Below are 24323 nucleotides of genomic sequence, written 5' to 3' on the forward strand. Positions count from 1 at the left end.
GGTAGCCCACAATGGGCTTCCTTCATCAAGTTTTCTCTCTCTATCTGTGGTTTTTAATTAATTTGTCAGTTCAGTACATAACGATTTTGCGAGTTATGTACACTTCCCTTTCGCACTTCACTTGGAATTACCATTAGCTGCATACTTTCATTATCTTAATGGACCTCTGTCTGCACAGATTTAGCAGTTCATTAATTCTTTGGCCATTTTATGACTCAGTAAACAGTATTCAGACCCTAAACAATGATAAGTAACAAATTCTACATTACAGCGACATGTTTTGGAGGTAATCCTTTACATATTTAAAGCAGTCGTTAAATTTACTGTGGCTCATTAGCATTCAGAATAGATGCTGTGTTTATTGTGAAATGGAATTCATTGTAAAATTGTTTCACTCAAACTTTTTCTCTTTGGTACTTTATGATTAGACGCTTTGGTATGCGCTGAAAACAAGGCAAACTTTGACTTTGTGTTTTTTAGATTGGAACTGATGAAAAAAACGTTGCTTGTGTTCATGTTCTATTGAGCTTTGTTCTAATCAAAACATGTATTTGTTTAGAATGAAACAAGTTAAACTGCCTCTTACCCCATGAAGTTTATATGTGAGTGGAGTATTTAAGTACACTCATGAAGTGTATGCTGTGGTAAAAACAATCAGCACACTTTATTTCATTTTCACAATCCTTGCTTGGTAATTTTCCATTCAATTTCACTCAGTTCTGTTATTGTTCATTCTTTTGATGTCTGTTTTATGCCATTTAACGACCCCTTTGCAATCGCACATAAAAGCATGTCCAGAGTTGTGATTGGCGCTACTCAAATGAGGGAGGCAATAAATACTAATAACACCCCTGCTTAAATCAGAATGGAAGTCAAATCAGAAAATCAGAGCAGCTCATTTTACCACGTTTTGAGACTTGGGCAGCCCACAAAACATGCATTGGTTTGTCTTATTTCCCAGTCTGTGAGTGTATAAGAACAAACGTGTAAACAAAAGTGTAATATACATGCATAATAATGAGAATATTATTATATTAGTATACTGTAAGGATACTAAACTACTAAATATAAAAACATATTTCATCCTTTATTATATGTTGCTTTTCCTTCATCATGCTTTTATTTTTTTTTCAGAGCCTTTCTTTCAGGTTCTCTGCTGTTCATAGTCTCAGTTAATTCCAAACACGTTCAATTATTATGTAAATCTTTTGTCCATAATGACATTGACAGCGCCACCTCCTTTCAGACCCATAGTGTTGAGTTGTCTTCTCTCACAGAAACATTTGTGGAATTTCTTCAGATCTGAGGCCAAAATAAATCTAGATTTTATCCTGTCTTTTGAAGATGAAAGTCTGATGGTGATGGTTTGATGATGTACCACATCCTGCACACCGTGGCCTCAGCTCGACTTTGTACATATCGGTCTAAAAGACCATTCCCAGGATTTGTATTCTAAGCTCCGAAATGTCAGCACAAGTGGATGAGAGCTTGCATACTAATCATAAAATGTCTACAAATAACTTAGAATAATAATACAGAAATGTTCTGGATATCTGGGGTGCTCTTTCTCATTGAATATGTTCTCACTAGGAGTTTAATTTTCTGTTAATTTTAACATTTCAAAATATCTTCAAAAAGACAAATTCACTTATTTTTAATAACCATTTAGACTGGAAACTGAATAAAAGCATAGAGTCAGTTCCTGAACAAATTTCCATCTATTTCCAATGTATATATTTGTACATCATTTCAGCATAGAGCTGTCAGTGTTCAAATTTCATGAAGAATAGACCCACAGAAATGCACAAAAATGGCTTCTTGTATCCTAAACTAGAATGAAAGGTTAGATTAGACTAGATAAGATTTATGCCTTCTATTATAAAAATTCTTGTTTTGTTTTGGACCATGATGATTTTAGATTAGAAACCAAACAAGCCTGTTATTACTTCTGATTATTATTATTAACTTTTGTTTAAATATTCACATTGTTTAGACAACAGAATTTCTTTACTCTATAATGGACATTCTCACATTGTTTTATTCAAATTCACTTTCTACTTTTTAATATTAGGTTATTATTACATTTCCCTCAGGGTGAGGTAAAAACCTCTGGAAGCATAAAAAACTCATGATGATAATTTAAAAAACATGCTAAAAAATATTATGTAAACATGAGCCAACTTCACCAGAAGGAAGAAAGTGCTTACAGGGTATGTGCTAAATGATTGCAACACATATCTATGCACTTATCTCCTTCTTATTGTGGGGTAGGAGGTGCCCTCTTGTAGATTTATTGAGTTGGCCATGCGCCAAGCATTACTCTGCACTCAACAGTACATTTATTCCTAAAGCAATGGACTGACAGACTTGAAAACAATGCAGTTTGCGAGTAATTGTTTGCCGAAAAAGTTGGGGTTTTGGCACACACCTTTCCACTCCAAAGAATCCAGGATTTATGCATTATTTATGAGAATGGCATTAATGCAAACATGCCCTCCTTGGAATGGAGCCCTTACAGAATATCTACATAATAGCAGAACATTTGGAAATATAGGAATTCTAGGTGCTTTGCCATGGGCCTGAGCATAAGCCCATGGGAATGCATCAGGGCCGGTGTGAGTGACTGGAGCAGTGTGTTTAAAAATGCATGCATCTGTGAAGGTGCTGATTCCCCTGCAGGGGCTCTGCCGTGATGTATGGACACTTTATTGAGCAGTGAGTAGTTTCCAATGTGATGTATTGAGATTCGGTGCTTTGGAAGGCGCACCCAGTTGGAGGAAGTGATGGCTCCATTTCACCGGACGTTGATTACATTACTCTCTGATGATGAATGGCTTTAATTAAATTCTGTCTATGATTTACGAAGAATATATGGTCAATGCAAGCTGAAGAACAATAGGCCCTGTGCGTGTTGTTGTGGGTGAGTGGGCTACCCCTTCACACTGGCGCTCAGGCAAAGAGGCTGATGGTTTGTATTTACACAAATATAGCCAATGATTCTATTCAGTGCTGTTGTTAGTCTCGTGTTGCAGGCCCTCTTGTGGCCATTCTGCCAACAGAATGGAGATTGATGTTTATTTTAACTAATGTTTTAAGAAAAAAAAACCCTCAATGACTCAGATTGATGAGAAAAATTTTGGCTCACCATCTGTAAAATGTTACTCTATGTTGAGCTGCTAGTGAGCAATGAGTCTTCATAGAAGGAATGCATGTATATATGCAACTATAAAAGCAAGTCTAGCTCATGACAGTTGGTCCACATCTGGCCCATACAACACATTCCTGTGCCATAACTAAGCCGTAAATGCCAAAAAGTGAGACATTGGTCCAAATTTGTTAGCTAACTTAAATGAATTGGGTCATTGAGTAGTTCTTCTCCAAGTGTGTTAAGCTGCCCAGTGATGGTGCATTAGTGGCAGTTAAACAAAAATGCATGTCGGCGTGTGCTATGTGCACAATGTAGTAGAGTTGTGTGATGAGGGAGACCTGGGGACCTGGTAAGAAATAATTTAGGAGAAAATTATCTGGAAATGTAATTTTTGATGTTTTATGTTTTTTTAACTGAGCATTGTTTTGGTCATACACCTTCGCAGTTGAAGAAATTGCACCAGGCTGAGTCTGACTAAAAATGGAACTAAAATTACATCTGTGCTAATGCCTCAGTCCCATAACTGTGGTTACTGTGGAAGTTGGTTAGGGCCTAATTAAAACACCATCAGTATTCATTGGCCTTATTTAGGCTATCATTCCTTTAAATCAGCTTTGTCTCCATCACGCATTAGTGTCTGTCCAGAAGAGGCATCCTCATTAGAGTTTGTCTGAGCAGTGTGGAGATAAAGAGAGAAATGTGTGAGCGTGCGACTACATGGAGCTAAGTGGAAGAGATGATGGATGTGGACAGTGTGGCCTGCAGCTAATCTCTCTGACATTTGAAGATGAACCCACATGGACATCAGTATGAATGCCACTGCTTTTCAGAGCAAGCCTGCTGCCACCAGACAGAACACAAACAGACAAGTCCTGTCCCCATGCAAATGGCAAATAGAGACTTTATATAGAAATGAATGATTGTAGGCTGAAGTGTGATTTGATTTTTTCTAGTTCTTTTTTTTTTCATTTTGCCTTCAAGGTTAGTGAGCAAAACTATTGTCAATACACCTAGGCAGATTGCTGTAATACTGCCAGGAGCTAAAGTATGAACATACATGGGGAAAAAGGGAAATTGAAGTGACATATGCATGAAATGCTGCTAGGTATAACAGCAGGGAGACTCCACTAGCAGAAACAGTTTAATAAACAGAGCTGTATTTAATTTGAATAACAGAAATGCAATAGAGCATCAGCGCAAAGTGTAAGCAGATTAAACAATATCCTTCATTGCACATGAGCTTCTTTAATGCCACCGAAGTTCTTCAAACAAGGGCACGGCATCACTGATGTGAAGCCCTATTCCTACATGCAAAGCTATGAGTGCTTATTGTGCCCCCTTGTGGAGGATTTTCAACCTGCTTAACATGACTGAGTGAGTTACAACCAGTATCATCAGCTATTTTTGATCTATTATTTGTGGTATTAGTTCCCAGTGGTTCCGGGTAGGCTGTGGACCCACCACGACCCTCAACTGGATAAGTGGTTAATGACAATGAATAAATGAATGAATGAATTAAATGTTAAATCTTGAAACCTTGAAATCTATCAAGAGATGGCAGGAAATTTCCCTTCTCATGTATTCGGCCCCTTCATTTCAAGAGTCTTTATTTTGCTTGAATGTCGCTGCTCACCCCCCTAAAAAAACACACATACAATTCTTTTACTGAATTTTTTACATTTTTAAAAAATTTTATCCATCAGCTAATTTTAGGAGATCTAGTATCTGAATGGAAAGTATCTGTGGCATATACATGCCCCTTACATTACAACAGCAGTCAGGTTTAGTTCATCGAAACTCCCAAATGATTGATTCAATTATTTTTCTTGAGTTCATTATTTCACGTACTTCCCGGCATAGACCTGATTTAAGCGATAATCATAATTAACATAGAGGCTAAGATTTCAGCCAGAAGGCTTTCATTGCACATTAAATAGATGGATTAGCCAGTCCCCACTGGTTTCTGCTCATTCACATTGAGAAGAGAGGGTAAATATCACCATGGCTTTTAATTAAAAGTAATATGTAGAGAACAGGAAGGAGATGGCAGATTCATGACATTGCAGCCATTGTTTTAAGTTTATGAAAAGGACAAAACATCCTTGGATTTCTGAGGATGGTCTCCTTTGTGTGGTGCAGAGCTCATCTGTATGCGTATTGTTCATGGCAAAACATTTGATTTCCTGAGACCCATGTTTGAAAGGCTTGGTTTCTCACTGCGTCTAATTGTGCCACATATTTGCATTTGTTTCTGAAGGCCATATTACAATAAGTGCATGACAACTGGCATCTCAAGCAGGAGTCCTTCCCCTAAAACACATCTAAGAGATAATGTGCTCATTTAGTCTTTTTTGGAAAACAGCTAACTAGATCTGAAATTTGGGGTTTACGGATAACGCAATTGTTGTGACCCCATGCTGGCTTTGCACTCCCCAAGTGCTTTAATGGTGGAGGAAATGAAAGCTGCCTTTTTAGCTTATCAGTTGTAACACTGTTGCTTGAACTCACAGCCTGGGACTGAGCTAACTTTGCTTTCGTATCTATAATTAGAATTTGATAAACTGTTGCAGTAAATCGGCACTGATTGTGGAATAATGGGAATGTATATTTCTCTTGTCTGGACATATATTTGAGCCTGATGCAATCAAAGCTCATGAATTGTAACAGGTGAGGGCAGTTTTGTTAGCTTTTACCCAAATGATAAGAAAAGCTGCTATCTTCTATTATATTAAACATTTGCATTAGGGTCTGTCAAATCCCTAAGTGTTTGCAGAAGTCTGTTGCTTTAAACAAGAATGAGCCACAGCTCAGTTTAAGATAAGTGATCAGGAGTGAGGGGCAAAATCTCTGGATTTACTTCTTTTTTTTTAACTTGTTTTACTTTATTCACTGTTCTTATTTTAACTCAGATATCTTATTTATCTGTATTTGTTGTGTCTGTTTTACACAGCTTTAAAAAATAATAATCTAGAAGTCGTACCCGTAATAATTCAAGTCGTATGCATAAGTCTTTATAATTGTATATTTTTGAAGTCATACTCGAATAAAACACACACAAAATATACTTTTGTGTACAAATGAAATATTTATGTACAAAAGTATATGGGTATTCACACATTTATTTTTGACAGTAATCTTACTCCATATCCGTCTGGTTGAGGAAGAGTAGCAGTGCGTCTGTCTCTGTCAAATTAATAACCAGACTTAGAAGTCTAACCTCAAATATACGAAACTATACAGATTGAATTTAAAATATTTCACAGCCCTAGTCTGCAGCGGAATCAGGAAGTTTCTGCTGGATTTTAAGGTCACTTTAAGACATGTTTGATATTGATTGCCCACTCCTATTTGTCTCTGATTGTGAAGCTGAATTCAGCGGCTTATTTGTCGAATGTTTGTTCAGAATGTCCAGTTTCACATTAAATGTTGCACAATTGCTTCTCTATATAAGATGGCCTCCTAAAACTTCGGCAGGTGTGTTCACCTATTGGGCATGTTTGTGGATTTACGGCTACAATTGTGTGTAGATTGGGTGAAATACGGAAGGAAAATCCCCAAATCCAAAAAAGTCTGCGAGAAGAAACGAACAAAATACAGGGAAACAGGCACGTGACTTTACCGACAAATGCAGATTCAGCACTTTATAAATAAACAGTAAATTTGACATTACGATTTTACAAAAATAAACAATTAATTTTTAAACAATGTATTCATTATCACTTAAAAATATGCTATATCTATGAAACCCAAAAACATGTATTCATAAAATGAACTTCAGTGCTACTAATTTCACACGGTGGGATACAGACTGGGATAGCTATATTTATTTGTGAACAGTGAAACATATTTGTGATTTGCTTCTATGGTTAATATGATTACACATTTTTCAAGTATTTTAAGAATAATCTCTCTCCATATTTCAAAAGTAAGTCAGACTTATTTACTCAGAACTTTCCCATATGTGAATACTACTGGATACTATTAATAATACTTGTACATAGTATGGGCAGAAAAGGACTTAATATATTTTGCATGCAAATCAGGCAATCTATAATTAAACTTTCTCATGTTGAGGAAACAGATGATATTCTAATATTTGGTTATTATCTGTTTATTTCAAAGAAGGAAGCACAGAATAAATGAAGCCATCTAAAACTATCGCTTTGCACCTCTCCACTGTCAGGTCTCTGGCAGGACTTAAATATTGTAGAGTGCTACTATGGTTCATAGAAAGCAATGCTGAAAATGGCCAACAAAGTACCAGCTCAGTATACATTGCTCTCTACTTGGATAAAATTAATGGAATATATTTATATACTTTTATTGAAATTACTGTATTTGCTTTGAACTCTACATATATTGATTGAAATGTATAAGGTAGATATCATCTAAAGTAGTAATATTTGCTGTGGTTAAATCAGCTGTATAGCAATTGTTTGTTTAAATCCTTACCTCTGAAGTCCTAGTCACATGTCATTTCCTATATTTTGCTGCTCTATTACTATGATCCTGAGTCACATCATTGTCTCTGGTAGCCTTAAATGTGCATGCATGTGTGTGGGTGCAATTTGTGTGTGTTCATGTATGTATTTATTTCATGCCAGAGGCTGTCTTAATTGGTACTTCATAATAATTTTGGTATGAATGGGTGGGGCTAGTATGGATTGTGATGAATATTTAAATAAAAGTGTACAAAATTTCTTAGGGACATCACAAGAATAGGGTGACATGGTGGTGCAACAGGTAGTGTTGCCGTCACACAGCTCCAGAGTCCAGGGATTGTGGGTTCAAGCCCTGCTCCAGGTGACTGTCTTTTTGCCTTATGGCCAGTGATTCTGGGTAGGCTCCAGACCCACCACAAGACTGAACTGGATAAGTGGTTATAAACAATAAATGAATGAATCACAGAATTTATGAATACGGAATTGACTGTTTTGCATTGAATAAAAATACATGGAAGAATGAATGATCTGTGTTTGGAAAGTTTAACCATTTTTAAACAGTGCGTCAAACTGTTTTATATAAGGAAAGTGAGGAACTCTGGTTTTACTAATACATTTTAACATTGAATTGTCTTCAAACACTTTCTGGAAAAAAGTCGCTGAATGCTATAGGAGAACCACTTTTGCTCTGCTGAAGAACTTTTTAGTGAACGGCTCTTTAAAGAACCATATACGGGAGTGTGAAGAAGCTTTTAAAAGAGTTTTCTATGTAGTCAGTTCAAGAAAATTTTGGGAGTGTTTTATTGGTAAGAGTTGAATAAGAAACTGTTGAATTAAAAACACATAGAAGAACAACTTTAAAATGGACAGCTTTTGACATTTGGCTCCGTCATTTGTAAAGGTATTTGTAAACAGGCTGCAGCCCTGGCATTTTTTACTTATGAATATTTTGTTTTGTTTTGTCTGGTGTATGGAACCCGAAGTCAACTTTTCAAACGAACAGCATTTTTGGGTGTTGCATATCAAGATATTCTTACAAGAACAGAGATTATATAAAACCTGCCTTATTTCCTCTTTAGGCTTAAAGATTAAATGAGCCTATTTTGGTCCAAATATATAGTATTCTCTTTATTACTTGCTATCTCATCATTCAAACCCAGAGAACTTTAATTGGTAACAGAGATAAACCTAAATCAGGTAAACTGATGCTAAATGTCAAAACATTTTAATCTTTTAGTTGAAAGAAATTATGATATTTTCTTATATTTGTTTTGTATTGAAGTTGGTTGAGTCTTGTTGACTCAGAATAGATTTCAGTAAGAAATAGTGTTTTAAGAGACCTTTTCACAATAGGGCTTATTTTAGTTGTACAGCATTATATGAAACTGGCATTTCACTTACTCACTCAAACACTCACTCGCTTAGTGGCACTCAGTCATGTTTAACCATACTGTGGTTATGTCCAGAAATTTGAAAAGTTACTGCTTTCTTTCTATCAGTCTTCCCCCTCTCATCTGAGACCCAGAAATACCTTTTGTGACACCAGGTGTCCAAATACTGGAGGAGATGAGAGATGCTGCTTCCAGTGAATTATACATCAGTGTTCACTATGCAGGAAAACTTTTACAGATTTCAAAGTCACGTCATTGTGTACACACCCAGAGAATGTCAATGAGGAGGATTTCAACAAAGCTTTAAATTCTGTTTTGTATGTTTTCCTATAGGCTCATTAGAGTACAGTGAAACCTTGACTTACAAGTGAATCAACTCACAAATTTTCCAAGATACAACCTGTGGCTCTGTGGAAAGTTTTATTCCACTACTAGGTAGCCCAGTGATCATTCAGTTCACTTGGTTATCTTGCCGTGTAAGCATCTCAGTGGTATTGCTGTTTTTTTTTTTTTTTTTTTTTTTTTTTTTTTTGTAGCATTAAGTGTGTAGCGTGTAAGTTAAGTTAATCGATAGACCATGAAATGAAAAACTCCGGCAATCTCTTCCACATCTGCCAGCTTCTTCATCTGATCTTCAAGGTAAATACACTTAATAGAACTAGTTTATTTCTTTACATTCTCTTTTATTATGGTTTATTTTTATATATTATTTGTTATTTATAAAGCACATTTTTCTTATTTAAAAACATGTAACAAAATAATTGGTGTGGTATTTGGAACAAATTAATAGCACTTCAATTCATTTTAATGGGGAAATTTTATTTGATATATGAGCAAATTGAGTTATGAGCTCGGTCACAGAAATAATTTAACTTGTTAAGTTAAGGTATTACTGTATTTTAGAGTGAACCCTAACCATGCATTCACACTAGAAGGCGACAAAGCGACAAGCGTCCAGTCATTTCCTTAGGAAGAACGCGTCAGCGGCCTCAACACACCCACAAGAGACAAACTTGGAGCTACGTAAGCGACTTGATGCCTGCTAATGTGCACATAGAGTTAGTGGCCTAGGAGTACAAGCTTTGACCTTATAATCTGAGGATCACTTGTTCAACCCTGGTGATGCCACAGTCATTCAATGCTGGGAGTAGTAAGAGCGCACTATTGGCTTCGCTCTCTGGGTCTCATGACATACTTCCAGCCAACATGGGCATATGTCAGAAACACTCCTACATTCTGGGCTGTCTGGTGACATTTTATTATCTGTCATGTGTTTCAGTGTTTGTGGCATTGTGCATGATGGGAGGTTCAACAGATAGCTAACAGAGTGGAACTGGCAATGAATAATCTATGTAACTGGACTAATGTGAGTAAGCTGGCTATGTTTAGTATAGTAGGTCTTATAGAAGGTCTTTGATTACAGGCGAGCATAGTGATAGGCTTGGGTATGATAGAGTAGCAGGACAGGAACAGTAATAAACGTTTCTGGAATCAGTCTGTGTCCTTGTTCCTTTTCTCGAATTATGGAGTTCTCCGTGTCGGATGATGTTACAGCATGGGTTGTATCATGCCTGGTGATTTGGTGCGAGGCAGTGATAAATGATTTCCTATCATCCTTCAACTGCGCAGGCACCATCTGTGTTATTGTGCTTGGTGCATCTCGGGCTGCTGAATATTCATCTCTCCCCTCATCTGATTAGATTAGTCCTCAATCAGTTTGTGAGTGGAAATGATTCTGTAATCGACAATGCAGTTTTATTAGGATAATCACAGTTTGTTGCAGATCCTCACTCCCCTGTGTTAACCGTGTGGCATGCTCTAGATGCAGGAGCTTATTGCATTGTTGTGGTGCTGTATTTATTCACAAATAATGGGGAATTGCCGCATGAATGCACAATTAGGGAGATATTTGCCAGTATATACAGTTTATAATTGAAAATTAGGAAGGCTATTAATCAACATTTTGGACCCTGAAATCTCGCAGATGCTTTGTTTAATTTGCCATACGCTCCTCTGTTGTCGGCCGATAAGACTGTGATTTGGAACATATAACATTCTAATAGAAATGACCGGAACAGTATCTTCTGTATCTAATGTGGATTAGCCTGTCATGATGTTTGTGCTTGATATGGTCTGTTTGGGGTTAAGGACCCTCAATTTGGACTTTCTTAAACATCAGTGATTCAATGCAGTGAATTTCTTCAGTAAATTCTTCAGAAATCCAGAGCTCAGTATAAGCACAAAAAAGCTGAAATTTTAACTTGTAAAATAAGTTTACAGAAATTCTTAAAGAACAATATGTGACAATGTGTACAACTGAGATGGGTCATACCAAATTGAATTTAGCTTTATTCAGACCTGCCATTCAACTTCAAAAGGTGTAGAAGTTATATTCATTCATTCATTATCTGTAATCGCTTATCCAGTTCGGGGTCACAACATGGGTGGAAACCCACACAGACACAGGGAGAACACACCAAACTCCTCACAGTCACCCGGAGTAGGACTCAAACAAACAATCTCCAGGTCGCTGAGCTGTGTGACTGTGACACTACCTGCTGCGCCACCGTAACACGGTGGATCCACTTAGGATGCCTAGATTGGCCTGGAATGCATGAAGGTGGTGTGCGGGTTGGGGGAGGGGTTGAGGGTGAGCTGTATAAGGGCAGTACCAAGGCAAAGCAGCGGGAACAGGGCATCTCAATATATGGGAGTGAAACAGGTAGAAGAAAAACTGAGTTTGGGGGGAAAAAAGGGATTAGTAGGATCATGGCAAAAGTCACTCTGTGGGAAAACTGTGACCAGGTTAGAGGCCCCAGCAACATACAGGCAACAGATTTGAGAGAGAAGAGAGAATGTATTCTGGTGTATGGTTACCATCAAACTAGATGTAACAGATTATGGTTGTAGGAAAAAATGCTATAATGAAGATAGTAAAAGATGGGGTTGATACAAGACAGTGGTGATATGTATAATCATCAATAACACCAATAGAGAAATAGTTGCCTGAAAGAGGATAATTAACAAAAATAAAGAAATAAATGAAAACCATGCCTCAAAAGGTGGGTTTTCAGTCTCAATTTAAAGACTGAGGGTGTTTCTGAGCTCCAGTGAGTAACAGGAAGTGTATTCCATCCATCCATCCATCCATTATCTGTAACCGCTTATCCAATTTAGGGTCGCGGGGGGTCCAGAGCCTACCTGGAATCATCGGGCACAAGGCGGGAATACACCCTGGGGGGGACGCCAGTCCTTCACAGGGCAACACAGACACACACACATTCACTCACACACTCACACCTACGGACACTTTCGAGTCGCCAATCCACCTGCAACATGTGTTTTTGGACTGTGGGAGGAAACCGGAGCACCCGGAGGAAACCCACGCGGACACGGGGAGAACACACCAACTCCTCACAGACAGTCACCCAGAGCTGGATTCGAACCCACAACCTCCAGGCCCCTGGAACTGTGTGACTGCGACACTACCTGCTGCGCCACCGTGCCGCCAAGTGTATTCCAGAAAAAGTGTATTTTTTTTCTCCCCTAATGAGGAACTGAGAGTAGACGGGCAGCCTGTGAGTAAAGAGTACATGAAAGGTGATAAGGTATGAGAGGTTCTGTGAGACACTGCAGGGCCTAACCAGTAAGACATTTAAACATAAAGAGGATTATTTAAGGTTATGGGTCCATGTGGAATTTAACAGCCTCCTGTGTCAGTATCAGAAAACAAAGTTTTATTGCTCTGGGGAGCACCCTAGCTGCTGCATTCTGAACCATTTGAAGCTTATTTTTTTTATAATTGTAATATTTCATAATATTGTGTCATCCAGATTTTAATGTTTATTATTTTATTATTTTAATTTATTCTGACAGTTTGTTTTTGGCTGTTATATTAAGTTGGGCATTGTCCGTGTAGCAGTAAAATTGAATGCCATGCTTAAGAATTACTATAAGCATATACCCATAAAGAGAGTGAATAGAAGACCCAGCTCTGACCCTTGTGGAGCAACATATTAGACTAAAGTATAATGGGAGTATTTATTATTTAGATAAACACCCTGAGGCAAAAATACTTTAATTCCTATTAGATTTTCCAGCATGTCAAGTAGTATCGCATGGTATGGTATCAAAACTCTAAGATCTATTTGACTGGTGGACTGTCCTCCAATTGGTTTAAAACCTCCAACAGCACCGCTGTGTTTAATTCACTCATACCAGAAGAACACACACTAACACACCACCACATCGTTGTTACTGCTGTGCTGCCACCCAAATCATTTGAAGAACAGTTGTAAATGGTCAACATCAAGTGTGCAGAGCAACAGACAGACAACTGTCTGTAATCATAGAACTACAAAGAGCTCCTGTCTGGTCAGTGGAGCTGAGAGAATGGACAGAGTTTGTAAAGACAAGGAAGTGGTCATAATGTTATGGCTGATTTGTGTATATGTATCTGATGGGAAAGAGTGTGAGGGGTAAAGGGCCCATTTTTTTATATTATCCTGGTAGTAGGTGAGAGGAAGTATGCAAATCAGACAACAGGATAAGGGCGACTAGCTTGGTTTGACGACTGTCTTAATTGTAGCGTCATTTCATCTCATGAAGCATAAAACAAGTGCGTAGAACAATTCAGGATCCACTTAGGACGCCTAGCTTGGCCTGGAATCAGAGCTTTGATGTAAGCGCAGACACTGGAGATTTGTAAGAGGCTCTGTCACGTGGGCCATAAATCTCATGCTAAGTGGCTGTGTTGCCGTTATGGTAATTGATACGGGTGTAGTTAAGGTGCAATGTGACACATTCGCAGCATGCAGAATGGAAGCGGATGTTTCGCTTAGACATGTTTTATGTGCTCCTGTGCTCAGCCGACGAGGGTCACCTATGTGCCTCATGAATCTTTAAACAGCTGCCGGGTGCAGCAGTGTCAATGAAAGGATCGCTGAAGCTGTGGATCTCTCTCTAGCTCTTTTTCTTCTTTCCCGCTTTCCTTTTTTTCTCTACTTCTCTTTATCTTTCCTTCTCTCTGTCTCTCTCTTTATCTTGCTTACTCGTTCAATCTTCTTCTTTGCATTTTTTTCCCTTTTCACCCAGCATTACCCCTCTCTCTGTCCCCTTTCTTCATATTCCCCTTTTGCCCCATCTACTTTTTACTCCCCCTTTCCTCTTGCTCTGCCTTTTCCCTTCTCACTTTTTGTTTATTCTTGCATCCATTTTTTTAATTCTCTCTCTCTCTCTGCTCTTTATCTTGCTTACTCTTTCTTCTCTTCTCAATTCAAGTTCAAGTTCAATTCAGCTTGGCTTTATTGGCATGACTGTTTTAGTAACAATGTTGCCAAAGCACAGAAACATTAAACTAAACATATATTTGTTATATACATACATATATTTTGGAAAACAATTAAATAATTGGGTAATTAATTAATTAAGCAATTCAAATGAAATAAATACATATAAAATGAATGGATAATAACTAACAACAATACTAATAAAATCAGACAACCAATTAGAGAAAAAAATGTAGTTATCAAAAACTGTTATTCGCTCTTAATTCCTTTCACCCCCTCTCACTCTCTGATTCTGTTACCCCTTTTCTTCTACTCCATCTACATTTTTCCTCTCTCCCTCTCTCAAACTCTCTCTCTCTCTCTCTCACACACACACACACACACACACACACACACACACACACACACACACACACACACGACTCCTTCTGTACCTTGGATTTTTCTCTCTTTCTAGCTTTGCAGTATTATAATTAGCATCTGTTGGTTTAGAAAAGCAATCCATTGAGGGTTGTCGAAGTTAACACATCTATTCAGATTCTACTTCAGCGGTGCTGATTTCTCTGTCTCTCTTTGTGAGAAGGTTTTGATTAAATCTCTACAACTGCCCAGTATTGTGAACTACTACTGGGTGCAAATCACGGCCATAAATCACAGTGGTGATTTGTGCATTTCTTTGTTTTTCATTTGTTTGGATATTGAGGTTTTATTTTTCTTAATCCTTTGTTTATCCAGGAAAGCCCTGTTGAGATTAAAGTCTTTCTGCTAGGGAGCATTAACATAAACATTCTTAACATGAAAAAATGAGATCTGAATTATTATTATCAGTTTATTATTTAAATAAACATTTAAATGCAGAACTGTTCCATGCCTTGGATTAAAATTTTGTCCCTGTTTAGTCAGGAGGGCTAATCATGTACTAGAAAGTAAATTTTAAGAACTCCTATTCCACACACCATAACTTTAAATCAGTTCTGTGTGGCAAACAGTTTGGGCTAATCCAACTTTTCTTCTGAAAAATTTTCTAAACTCTTTGCAACAGCCTGTGCGTTTATTGAAATATAAAGGTTTATTTAAATATGAGGTTGGAACATTACTGTGAGGATTTGTTTCCATTAGCAAGGTCAGGTACTGATGTTGGATAATTCGAGCTGGATCAGAAATAAATATCCCTCTACAAAGGTATTTGATGGAGTCACTAGGGTCTTCATACCCCTGCCACCAATGGATGGCATTGTATGTGTAAAATAGAAAGAGAGTATATATATATATATATATAGTATAGTATAGTATAGTATAGTAGACTGTATATATGACCAGGGTCTATGATAAACCCCTGAGGAACACCCTGCAAAGTTTCCTGTAGGAATACAAGGCAAATGTACTGTATTCTGGTCTACTAATGGGATAATTTTCAAACTACTGGTCAGGCAGAGGTTCTGAATATATATCTTGTCATCTATTCAACTAACCTGAATGGTTAACATTGTAAAAATCTTCCCACAAGTCAATAAGTACAGCAGCACAGCACGGTCTTTCCACTGAGAGCTTCCATTATACTATTAAGATCAGTGTGGCTGCAGTTAAACTGCTTTATCCCGAGAGGAAACTCGATTGAAAAGGAGTATGAAATTGTTTCCATGAAGTCTCTGCACTGTATTGTGAGTTAAACAAATTCAACCACTTTCAGTCAAATTCAGTCACTTTAACACAAACCCTGTTTGTATGCTGTGCTGCATATTGAAATATCTTTTAATTACAATCTGTGCATCTTTTGGCAGCTGAGGTTAAATAAGAAATGCAGTATTTTTTGATACTTATGAATATGTATGAGGTTCGTTTTTAAGAAAGAAGCAGTTTGACCTCCTAGGACTAGGACATGATTCAGAGGTTTTTTTTTGTAGTCTTATTCAATATGAGTAAATAAAGATAAAGTAGGAGAAATTTACACAGATAAAACAACAGATCCCTCACAGATGAAGCAAATAACGCTGATTATCTTGTGACAGTGGCACATGAAGGTTTGAGATGTATTCAAAAATAAGGGGACAGTTGGTTCTTGTATTCAGCGTGTTGAACGTAGGAGTTTTGGGCAGACGAAAGGCCTGAACAACTTTGACAAAGGCCAAACTTTTATGGCCAGAAAATTTGGCCCCAAAAGGCAAGGCGTGTGGGTTCTCCTGGTCAGCAGCCATGAGTAAACTACTGACAATAGTTTCAGATGGAGTAAACTAACAGCAGGGTGCTGGGTGCCATAAAGGCCATCTGAGCCAACAGAAGGTGTACTCTGTGGCATAAAGTGGCTACTGAGAGCTCAGAAACCCTTGTCCACTGTCTAAATCGTCAACAATGGAGTCAGAATCTGACCTTGGGGCAATAGAAGAACATTTCCTGGTCTGGTCAGTCTTATTCTGTGAAAGTCTGGTTATATGCATTGTTTATTGGACAAATGATGGCACCAGTTGATGCTGTGGGAAGAGGCGAGCTAAAGTGCTTTATGCAATGTTCTCCTGAAAAAAAAGAGAGAGAAAAGGGAAACCTGGGTATTCATGTGGATGTGAGATGGTGCTGCTGCTATAGAAGATTACGCAGGTGGTAATAAAGTTTTTTGATATTCAGAGTCAAACTGCAGTGTATTATCAGTGTTTACTGGTAAAATACTAGGTATTCCTAGTTGGCTTTCTAGTTGGCTACATTGGCAACTTGTTGCTAGTAGTAAAGCTATGGTCCAAAGTCAAGGTCATTTATTGTTGATAAAGGCTAGTACTTCACGGAGTGTAATTTATTTGGTGTTGTTGAATGTTAAATGTAGCAATAAATGGATTCAATTATAATAGACTGTAAATAATCCACTCCAGGTTGGTAACGACTGCATCACACCAACTTATCATGGATTACTTTAATATCCTGAAGTGGGTTACTGTCCTTAATCCTACTTAATTCAAGCTAGGCATGGATTAAGCCTTCACCATTGGAAACCACTGGATAAAAAATCATCAGAAACGATATTAAGTGTAGGTTTTGTTCTATTTTTACTCTGAGAAACTTCCTTTAAATGTTTTTTTTTTTTTGCATTTTGTCTTATGACATGCTTTGCATAGAGCACAGCATCAAGCAGTGAAATAGGCAAGATCATGCAAGTTTGGACAGTGCATTGAGTGCAGCCTCTGAAATGTGTTGCTTACCCTAAGGTTTGCACATAGCCTCTTGCAAGATCAAGTTCAAGTATGTGACTATTTTGAGCTGCACTAAAACCTAGCCTAATGCACAAGCTGTATTTTCACCTTGAGTAGGACACAGCTGTGAAGATGGAGCTCATACTTCAATAACTGCTGAACATAAAACGCTTGAACCGCTCAATTATGTCATTGTAAAAGTGATAAAGGGTTGTGGTTAATATTGATTTTTCTAAATTAAAACAAATGGCGCAATTTAGAATTTTATCGTTTTCAAAATGGTGGAATGTCTATGTATAGGACATGTGCCAAGAGTCTGACGAGCAGGAGGATTATGACAAGATCCATAGTGCTTTGTTTTTTATGTTTATAATGTTAGAACATTATGAGCACCTGGTAAGAAATCAGAGTTGTCAAAGAAGTGATGGTCCCCAAGAATCAATAGGACTCTTAAAGCCTCTGCGAACCCATTTTGAAAATGATTATTATTATTTTTTTGTATAATTCTATACTTTTTCTATACTTGTATATCTATGTTCAACAAAGTTTAAATTAAAAAAACACAGCAGAAACAGGATAAATCTCTCCTCAAATTATGAAAAAAAAATCTAAATTTCAAAATGGATTCCCAAGGGCTTTAAGTGACTATATACGTGTTTATTATCATTTTTAAAGATTTGTAATATGCTACAGTAGAGTGATATACAAACTGTAGGACTATTTTACACCCATTTGTAACAGGTCTGAATACAAACGTTACAGAAATCGTGAAGTGCAAAAAAAAAAAAAAAAATATATATATATATATATATATATATATATATATATATATATATATATATATATATAATGAATATAATGTTCATTCTAGCATTAATAATTTCTATTCATAGATTTACAGTGTATGTGTTATTTTTCCTCTCATACAATGGGCAAATATGATTTGTGATGTTCACTGGTTTTTATTTACCTGTTTAGCAGGTAGCCTTTGTATGTGAATGGTGCAATAGGAGTGCTGCCCAAGGACTTGTGTTAGCATAAACGTGTTGTTCCTAACTGGAGGGGTGAATTCAATCACTGTCTGTTGTGGGTAAAATAATGACTAATTCATGCTGAGAGCAATGTCTATTAAATAATACAACATTGTTACAATGACCTCCTAAGTCAGGGATTCTCCAATATGAATCTTAGACCTCCACTGACCAAATTTCACAGAGCTGACGGCCCATGGAGGTCAAATGAGTGAGACAGTTGAACACACATCTTCAGGCTATTCATCTTTAAACAAGCAGTTTTCATTTTTTTTCAGTACAGAGCAATTTTGAAGATGTCATTTTAGTTTTTGGAAGTGACATTAGCCAACGTTTGATTTGCTAAGCAGCTTTTTGAAGAATACAGGAGGACAAACTAAGAACCATTTGAGTGCTGTCAGTGTTGTTTAGAAGGATTTAGACAGACTGTCCTCTCTCTAAGGTTTTGATGTGGGTATGCAATTAAACACATTCAGTAGAGTTCAGCTATTGGGGACCACTGTCCTAAGTATTGCAAATCTTCATCCATCCCCAGTATTTGAATAATAGAGATTTGTTGCATATAAGACCATACTTATTGCTTTTCTACTTTCACAGTATTTTGTTCTTCCTTCAACATTGTTTCTGTGAAAGAATCCCCATTTAGTCTAAGTGCTTAATTTTGCAGTGTGATTATCCCATCCTAAATGTAAATGCAAACAAAAAACAATCCTCTTGTCCAGAGAATGATTATGGATTAAAAGTGTTAAAAGCCCTTTCGGAGACAAAGCTTGCCAACAGCGAAGTCACATTAGTTATTCTGCAGTACACAAAGCACTGGCTGCCATGCAAAATGAAGATGTATAAGGATGAGAAAGAGGATAGACACCTCAGTAAATGAGAAACCCATTTCCATCACTCCTCAAAAAACAATAATGGAGGAGGAAATAAGTAATGCTGATGTTGGGGTTGTATCCTTATGCTGAAATCCTAAAGTGACATATAGCCCATCTTTCAAGATCAATTTATAATAATGACTGCATTGCAGATAGTACGAATGCATGCGTGTAATGCAGTTTATGAATCTCTTTGGAAGCTAACTGCTGAAATATGTATGGCTATAAGAGCATGGAGTGTATGTGTTTGGAAATGTCTTCAGTTGAGTCTTGGAATTTTAGCTGATGATTAATTGCCATATGCATAATATAATTATGTTTTGGTATATTTTTTAAACAACCATGTCCAAACTGGTGGGTTAGCTGTCCTGCATCTCAGAGACAGTTTGGGCTCAAATAAACAAACATTACTCACCACTGACTTCTGATAGGGTTATAGCACCAGTGCTTTTGGAAGATATGTTGATGAATGTATTGCCCGCTTTATATTATTTATACTAATCTGCCTCAACCCAGTGAATGACTAAAAAATAAATAAATAAAATAGAAAAAAACAGTTTATATTCTGGTTATTGTAAAATAGTGTAATATAGCATAAAATACTGCTTAGCAACTATTTAAACTTCCTGAAATACATCCACATAAATATATAAAACACTGATGGAATCTTACTTTACTTTATTATTATTATTTTATTTTTTTCATATTTGGAGAAGTCATTTATTATTTTGGACAGTTTTAATAAACAAACTTATTTCATAGCCCAAAACATGCTGATTGTAGTGAGAAGATCCAAAATTGCTCTAGAAGTTCTTTACTACTTAAGTAGGTCTTTGAAGTGTTACCTTTCTTCTGCTACAGTGATTTTACCTCTGTAGCTGTGATTATTACACTGCACACATTTTTAACAGATTTTCAAAGGACTGGGTATTTCATACTTCCTAAGTGATTTCTGATTTTCTCTCTTTATTTTTTGAGACAAAAAAATGCATTATACACTAAATGACTTGGGATCTCATACTAAACAGATCTAAACAGATTGAAAGTTGCCGCTATACTGGAGGGAACACAATAAACTCACACAAATTCAAACTTCTTCCCCTACACACAGATAAAAAGAAAAGTAAAGTCATATTAGCTGACATTAGTTTTCAACTGGTTTAGTGTGTTTCCACTGGTCTAGAGAAAGACTGGTGAAACACATTTAAATGTGTTGTGAGCATTTTAGTGAGTTTGTGTTTGTTTTTGGAATTTGTTTTACAGACAATGAAGTGTGTGTCTGCCATGTAATGTCAAGGTTTCCCGCAGAAAATCAGTTAGTCAAGGTGGTACCTTTGTTTACAGGGTGGGGTTAAAGTGCAATAATGTTGGATCATATTGTAATGAATATGTTGACAACTATGTTTACAATAACATTAAAAATTAAAAATGAATTATCCTTTGTTATTGTATGTGCTGTTTATATTTATATTGGTATTCTGGGCCTTGTGCCTGTTTTTGGATGCTTTGATGAACTTATATGATGGGTTGAGTGTAGAGTCGACTCATTGAGTGAATCGGTTCATGAGTTGAGTGCAAATTAAAATCAATGATTCAAAACGTTGTTTACAAGCTTGGGCTGCACATGCTCTGACCTCATGTATACACAGCCGTGGTGAAACTCAGAGACGACACACAGAGGAATAATGCATTAAAGTCTTGATAAGAAACTAAACGAATTGCACAAAGAGGGGGTTGGACGAGGTTGTCAAAGCCCTAACTGTAAAGCAATGCGGGAAACCCTGAATGTTATGTAAAAATCTACAAAACACAAATTTTATTTGGACAATTTTAACTTATTTGCTGTGTTTTCAAGCTCTCTGTTTTCAGTAGATGTTGGGATAATCTGTTCAAAAATGAGTAGCTTTACTACAAATGGGAGCTCTCTAGATATTTATAATGTGTTTAAGTAATAATTAGTTAGAATCTGTATTTATTTTGTAAACACTATGAGAACTCTCTGGAACTGTTTTGCCAAACCAATCGAAATCTGTTATCCACAGGAAGAGGAATAATAGAAACAGAGCTGGAAGTTTTTTTTTATTATTATTTCCAATATTTTGGAGCTTACATTTAGGCTGGTGGTTAGTAACAAGTAATTGTTGGTATTGGGTAGGGTTATGGATAGGCAGATTTTTCACATTTATTTGTGTCAGGATTGAGGGGCGGATTGAGGGAAGAACAGGAGAACCAATATAACAGGGGGGTGCCCAGGACTGGCTAATGTCTGTGGGGCGGTCTGAGGAACCAGCCTGGGCACAGTTCTGGGGATCGGCCCTGAAGTCCTTCGGGCCGACCTACGGACATGGACAGGAGAGGCCGTAGCCACAGTCACGGGGACAGGAGAGGCCGTAGCCACAGTCACGGGGACAGGAGAGGCCGGTGCCGCCATAGTCACGGGGACAGGAGAGGCCGGTGCCGCCATAGTCACGGGGACAGGAGAGGCCGGTGCCGCCATAGTCACGGGGACAGGAGAGGCCGGTGCCGCCATAGTCACGGGGACAGGAGAGGCCGGTGCCGCCATAGTCACGGGGACAGGAGAGGCCGGTGCCGCCATAGTCACGGGGACAGGAGAGGCCGGTGCCGCCATAGTCACGGGGACAGGAGAGGCCGGTGCCGCCATAGTCACGGGGACAGGAGAGGCCGGTGCCGCCATAGTCACGGGGACAGGAGAGGCCGGTGCCGCCATAGTCACGGGGACAGGAGAGGCCGGTGCCGCCATAGTCACGGGGACAGGAGCGGCCGGTGCCGCCATAGTCACGGGGACAGGAGCGGCGGGTGCCGCCATAGTCACGGGGACAGGAGCGGCGGGTGCCGCCATAGTCACGGGGACAGGAGCGGCCGGTGCCGCCATAGTCACGGGGACAGGAGCGGCGGGTGCCGCCATCACCGAGACAGGAGCGGCGGGTGCCGCCATCACCGAGACAGGAGCGGCGGGTGCCGCCATCACCGAGACAGGAGCGGCGGGTGCCGCCATCACCGAGACAGGAGCATGTGCGACGACGTCCACGGAGGCAGAGGAATCTGCGCCGTCGTCCACGGAGACTGGAGAACGTGCGACGACGTCCACGGAGGCAGAGGAATCTGCGCCGTCGTCCACGGAGACTGGGGAACGTGCGACGATGTCCACGGAGGCAGAGGAATCTGCGCCGTCGTCCACGGAGACTGGAGAACGTGCGACGACGTCCACGGAGGCAGAGGAATCTGCGCCGTCGTCCACGGAGACAGGAGAGGCACGCTCTCGAGGACAGGGGTGGCTGGAGGCGCCGTGTTAATGAAGACAGGCGCGGCCGTTGGAGCCGCTTTTACAAGGACAGGAGTTCGTGCTGCTCGCCGGGCTCGCGCTGGAGCTGTAAAGGGTTTAGGGGGTTTCACAGGCGCACCCATTAGATCCCCTCGAGGTGCGCCCCTGTTAGCCTCAGACCTCAGAGCTACGGAGGTGAGGCTAACAGCCCCTACCCTTAACGCCCCCCCAAAAATTTCCCCGGAACTGAGGGGGTAATCCACCAGCGAGGGGGGGACTCCAGCACGCTTTTTCCGCCGACTCTTACGACTCGCGCTGGCGTAATCACTCGATTCACGAGCTGCCTCCTCCTGTAGGCGTTGATTAACGCTGGCGTGTATCTGCCAGAGCCGGCTACTCCACATCGCAGCCCTGTCGAACATATTTTCTGTGCTAGCTGCGTCCTGGTGGTTGGTCATTCTGTCAGGATTGAGGGAAGCGGACGCACTCGCTAAAGCACAGTATATTTAATATAAACAAAACAACGATACTTAAACATAATGAAAACAAACAGGGAGCCAAACAGGTTAAACGGGACACGAGGAGCAAATCAGGGCAAAACGGGACAGACAGACTAAAGAACGAGACGACAGGAAATGAAACGACAACGTGGGAACTTACAGAGACAGACTGGATACCACGACTGACATGACAAAGAATGAGAGAACAAGAGAACACGACAGACTTGACATGATACAAGGAATAATAGAACAATGACCAACAAACAGGAAGTGTAGGAAGGGGACTTAAATACAAGACACTGACGAGACGCACCTGAGACAGATAACAAGAAGGACGGGTTAACAGATGACAGATGAGGAGGCGGGACAAAGGCGGAGACTAGAACATAAACAAAACAGAGCCATGTGCAAATAAAGCACATGGCGGGGACAACAGACTGACAGGACGAAGGCGTGACAATTTGGAACCAGAAGTTTACATTTACATCCAAAATGAGTGAACTATATTTGGTAGACATTGTACGAATTCACACTATATTTTGTACACATTATGTGAATCTTGTTCACTTTGAGATCAGGGTGGTTTTGACACATATACACCACAAGATTAAAAAGAAACATATCTGACATGTTCTGACTCGTTTAATCCTTGATGGGAAAGTGAAACATCTTTTCATTTCATATGGTACAAGATTTTCTCCTTGAGTGTTGACTTAGACTAAACCAAAATCTGCATTCATGGCCCACTAGCTTGGACAGAGACAAACTCAGGATCAGGCCTAAAAATCAAATTGTGTAACTCCAAATTAACAAATAATACTTAAATATGGATTTAATTTTCTTGACCCACCTCTGAATATAAGATGCTAATAGCTGCGAACAGGAATTGTTAAAAATATCATCTATCAATAATATAACAGCGTAGCTGTTTGGTTGATTGTGACAGATCCGGATGTAATTTGGCGTTTACTAAATCAAACCATTTTTTGTTCTTTTAAACCTCTTCTTTAGGTGTTTCTGAGGTCATAGTCAGATGTCCCCTGAATCACATACAATGCACTGGAACAAGAAAGTGCATTCACTTCAACAAGCTCTGTAACGGAGCCAAGGACTGTGAGGATGGCTTTGATGAAGGAGTTCACTGTAGGGGTAAGACACTGACTCTTCACTTTCACATTACATATGCTCG

The 24323-nt window shown here is 38.8% G+C and overlaps 1 protein-coding gene across 1 annotated transcript in view; it reads left to right on the forward strand.

Moving 5' to 3' along the window:
• The window catches only part of lrp1bb (low density lipoprotein receptor-related protein 1Bb), a 471212-nt gene that overhangs the window by 139197 nt on the left and 307692 nt on the right, over positions 1-24323 (forward strand). Inside the window, exon 4 of the mRNA XM_066685917.1 lies at positions 24146-24283. Within this exon, the coding sequence (XP_066542014.1) occupies positions 24146-24283 (138 nt within the window). The remainder of the gene's footprint in view (positions 1-24145; positions 24284-24323) is intronic.

Source organism: Hoplias malabaricus, chromosome 12, assembly GCF_029633855.1.
Source record: "Hoplias malabaricus isolate fHopMal1 chromosome 12, fHopMal1.hap1, whole genome shotgun sequence".
NCBI lineage: Eukaryota > Metazoa > Chordata > Actinopteri > Characiformes > Erythrinidae > Hoplias > Hoplias malabaricus.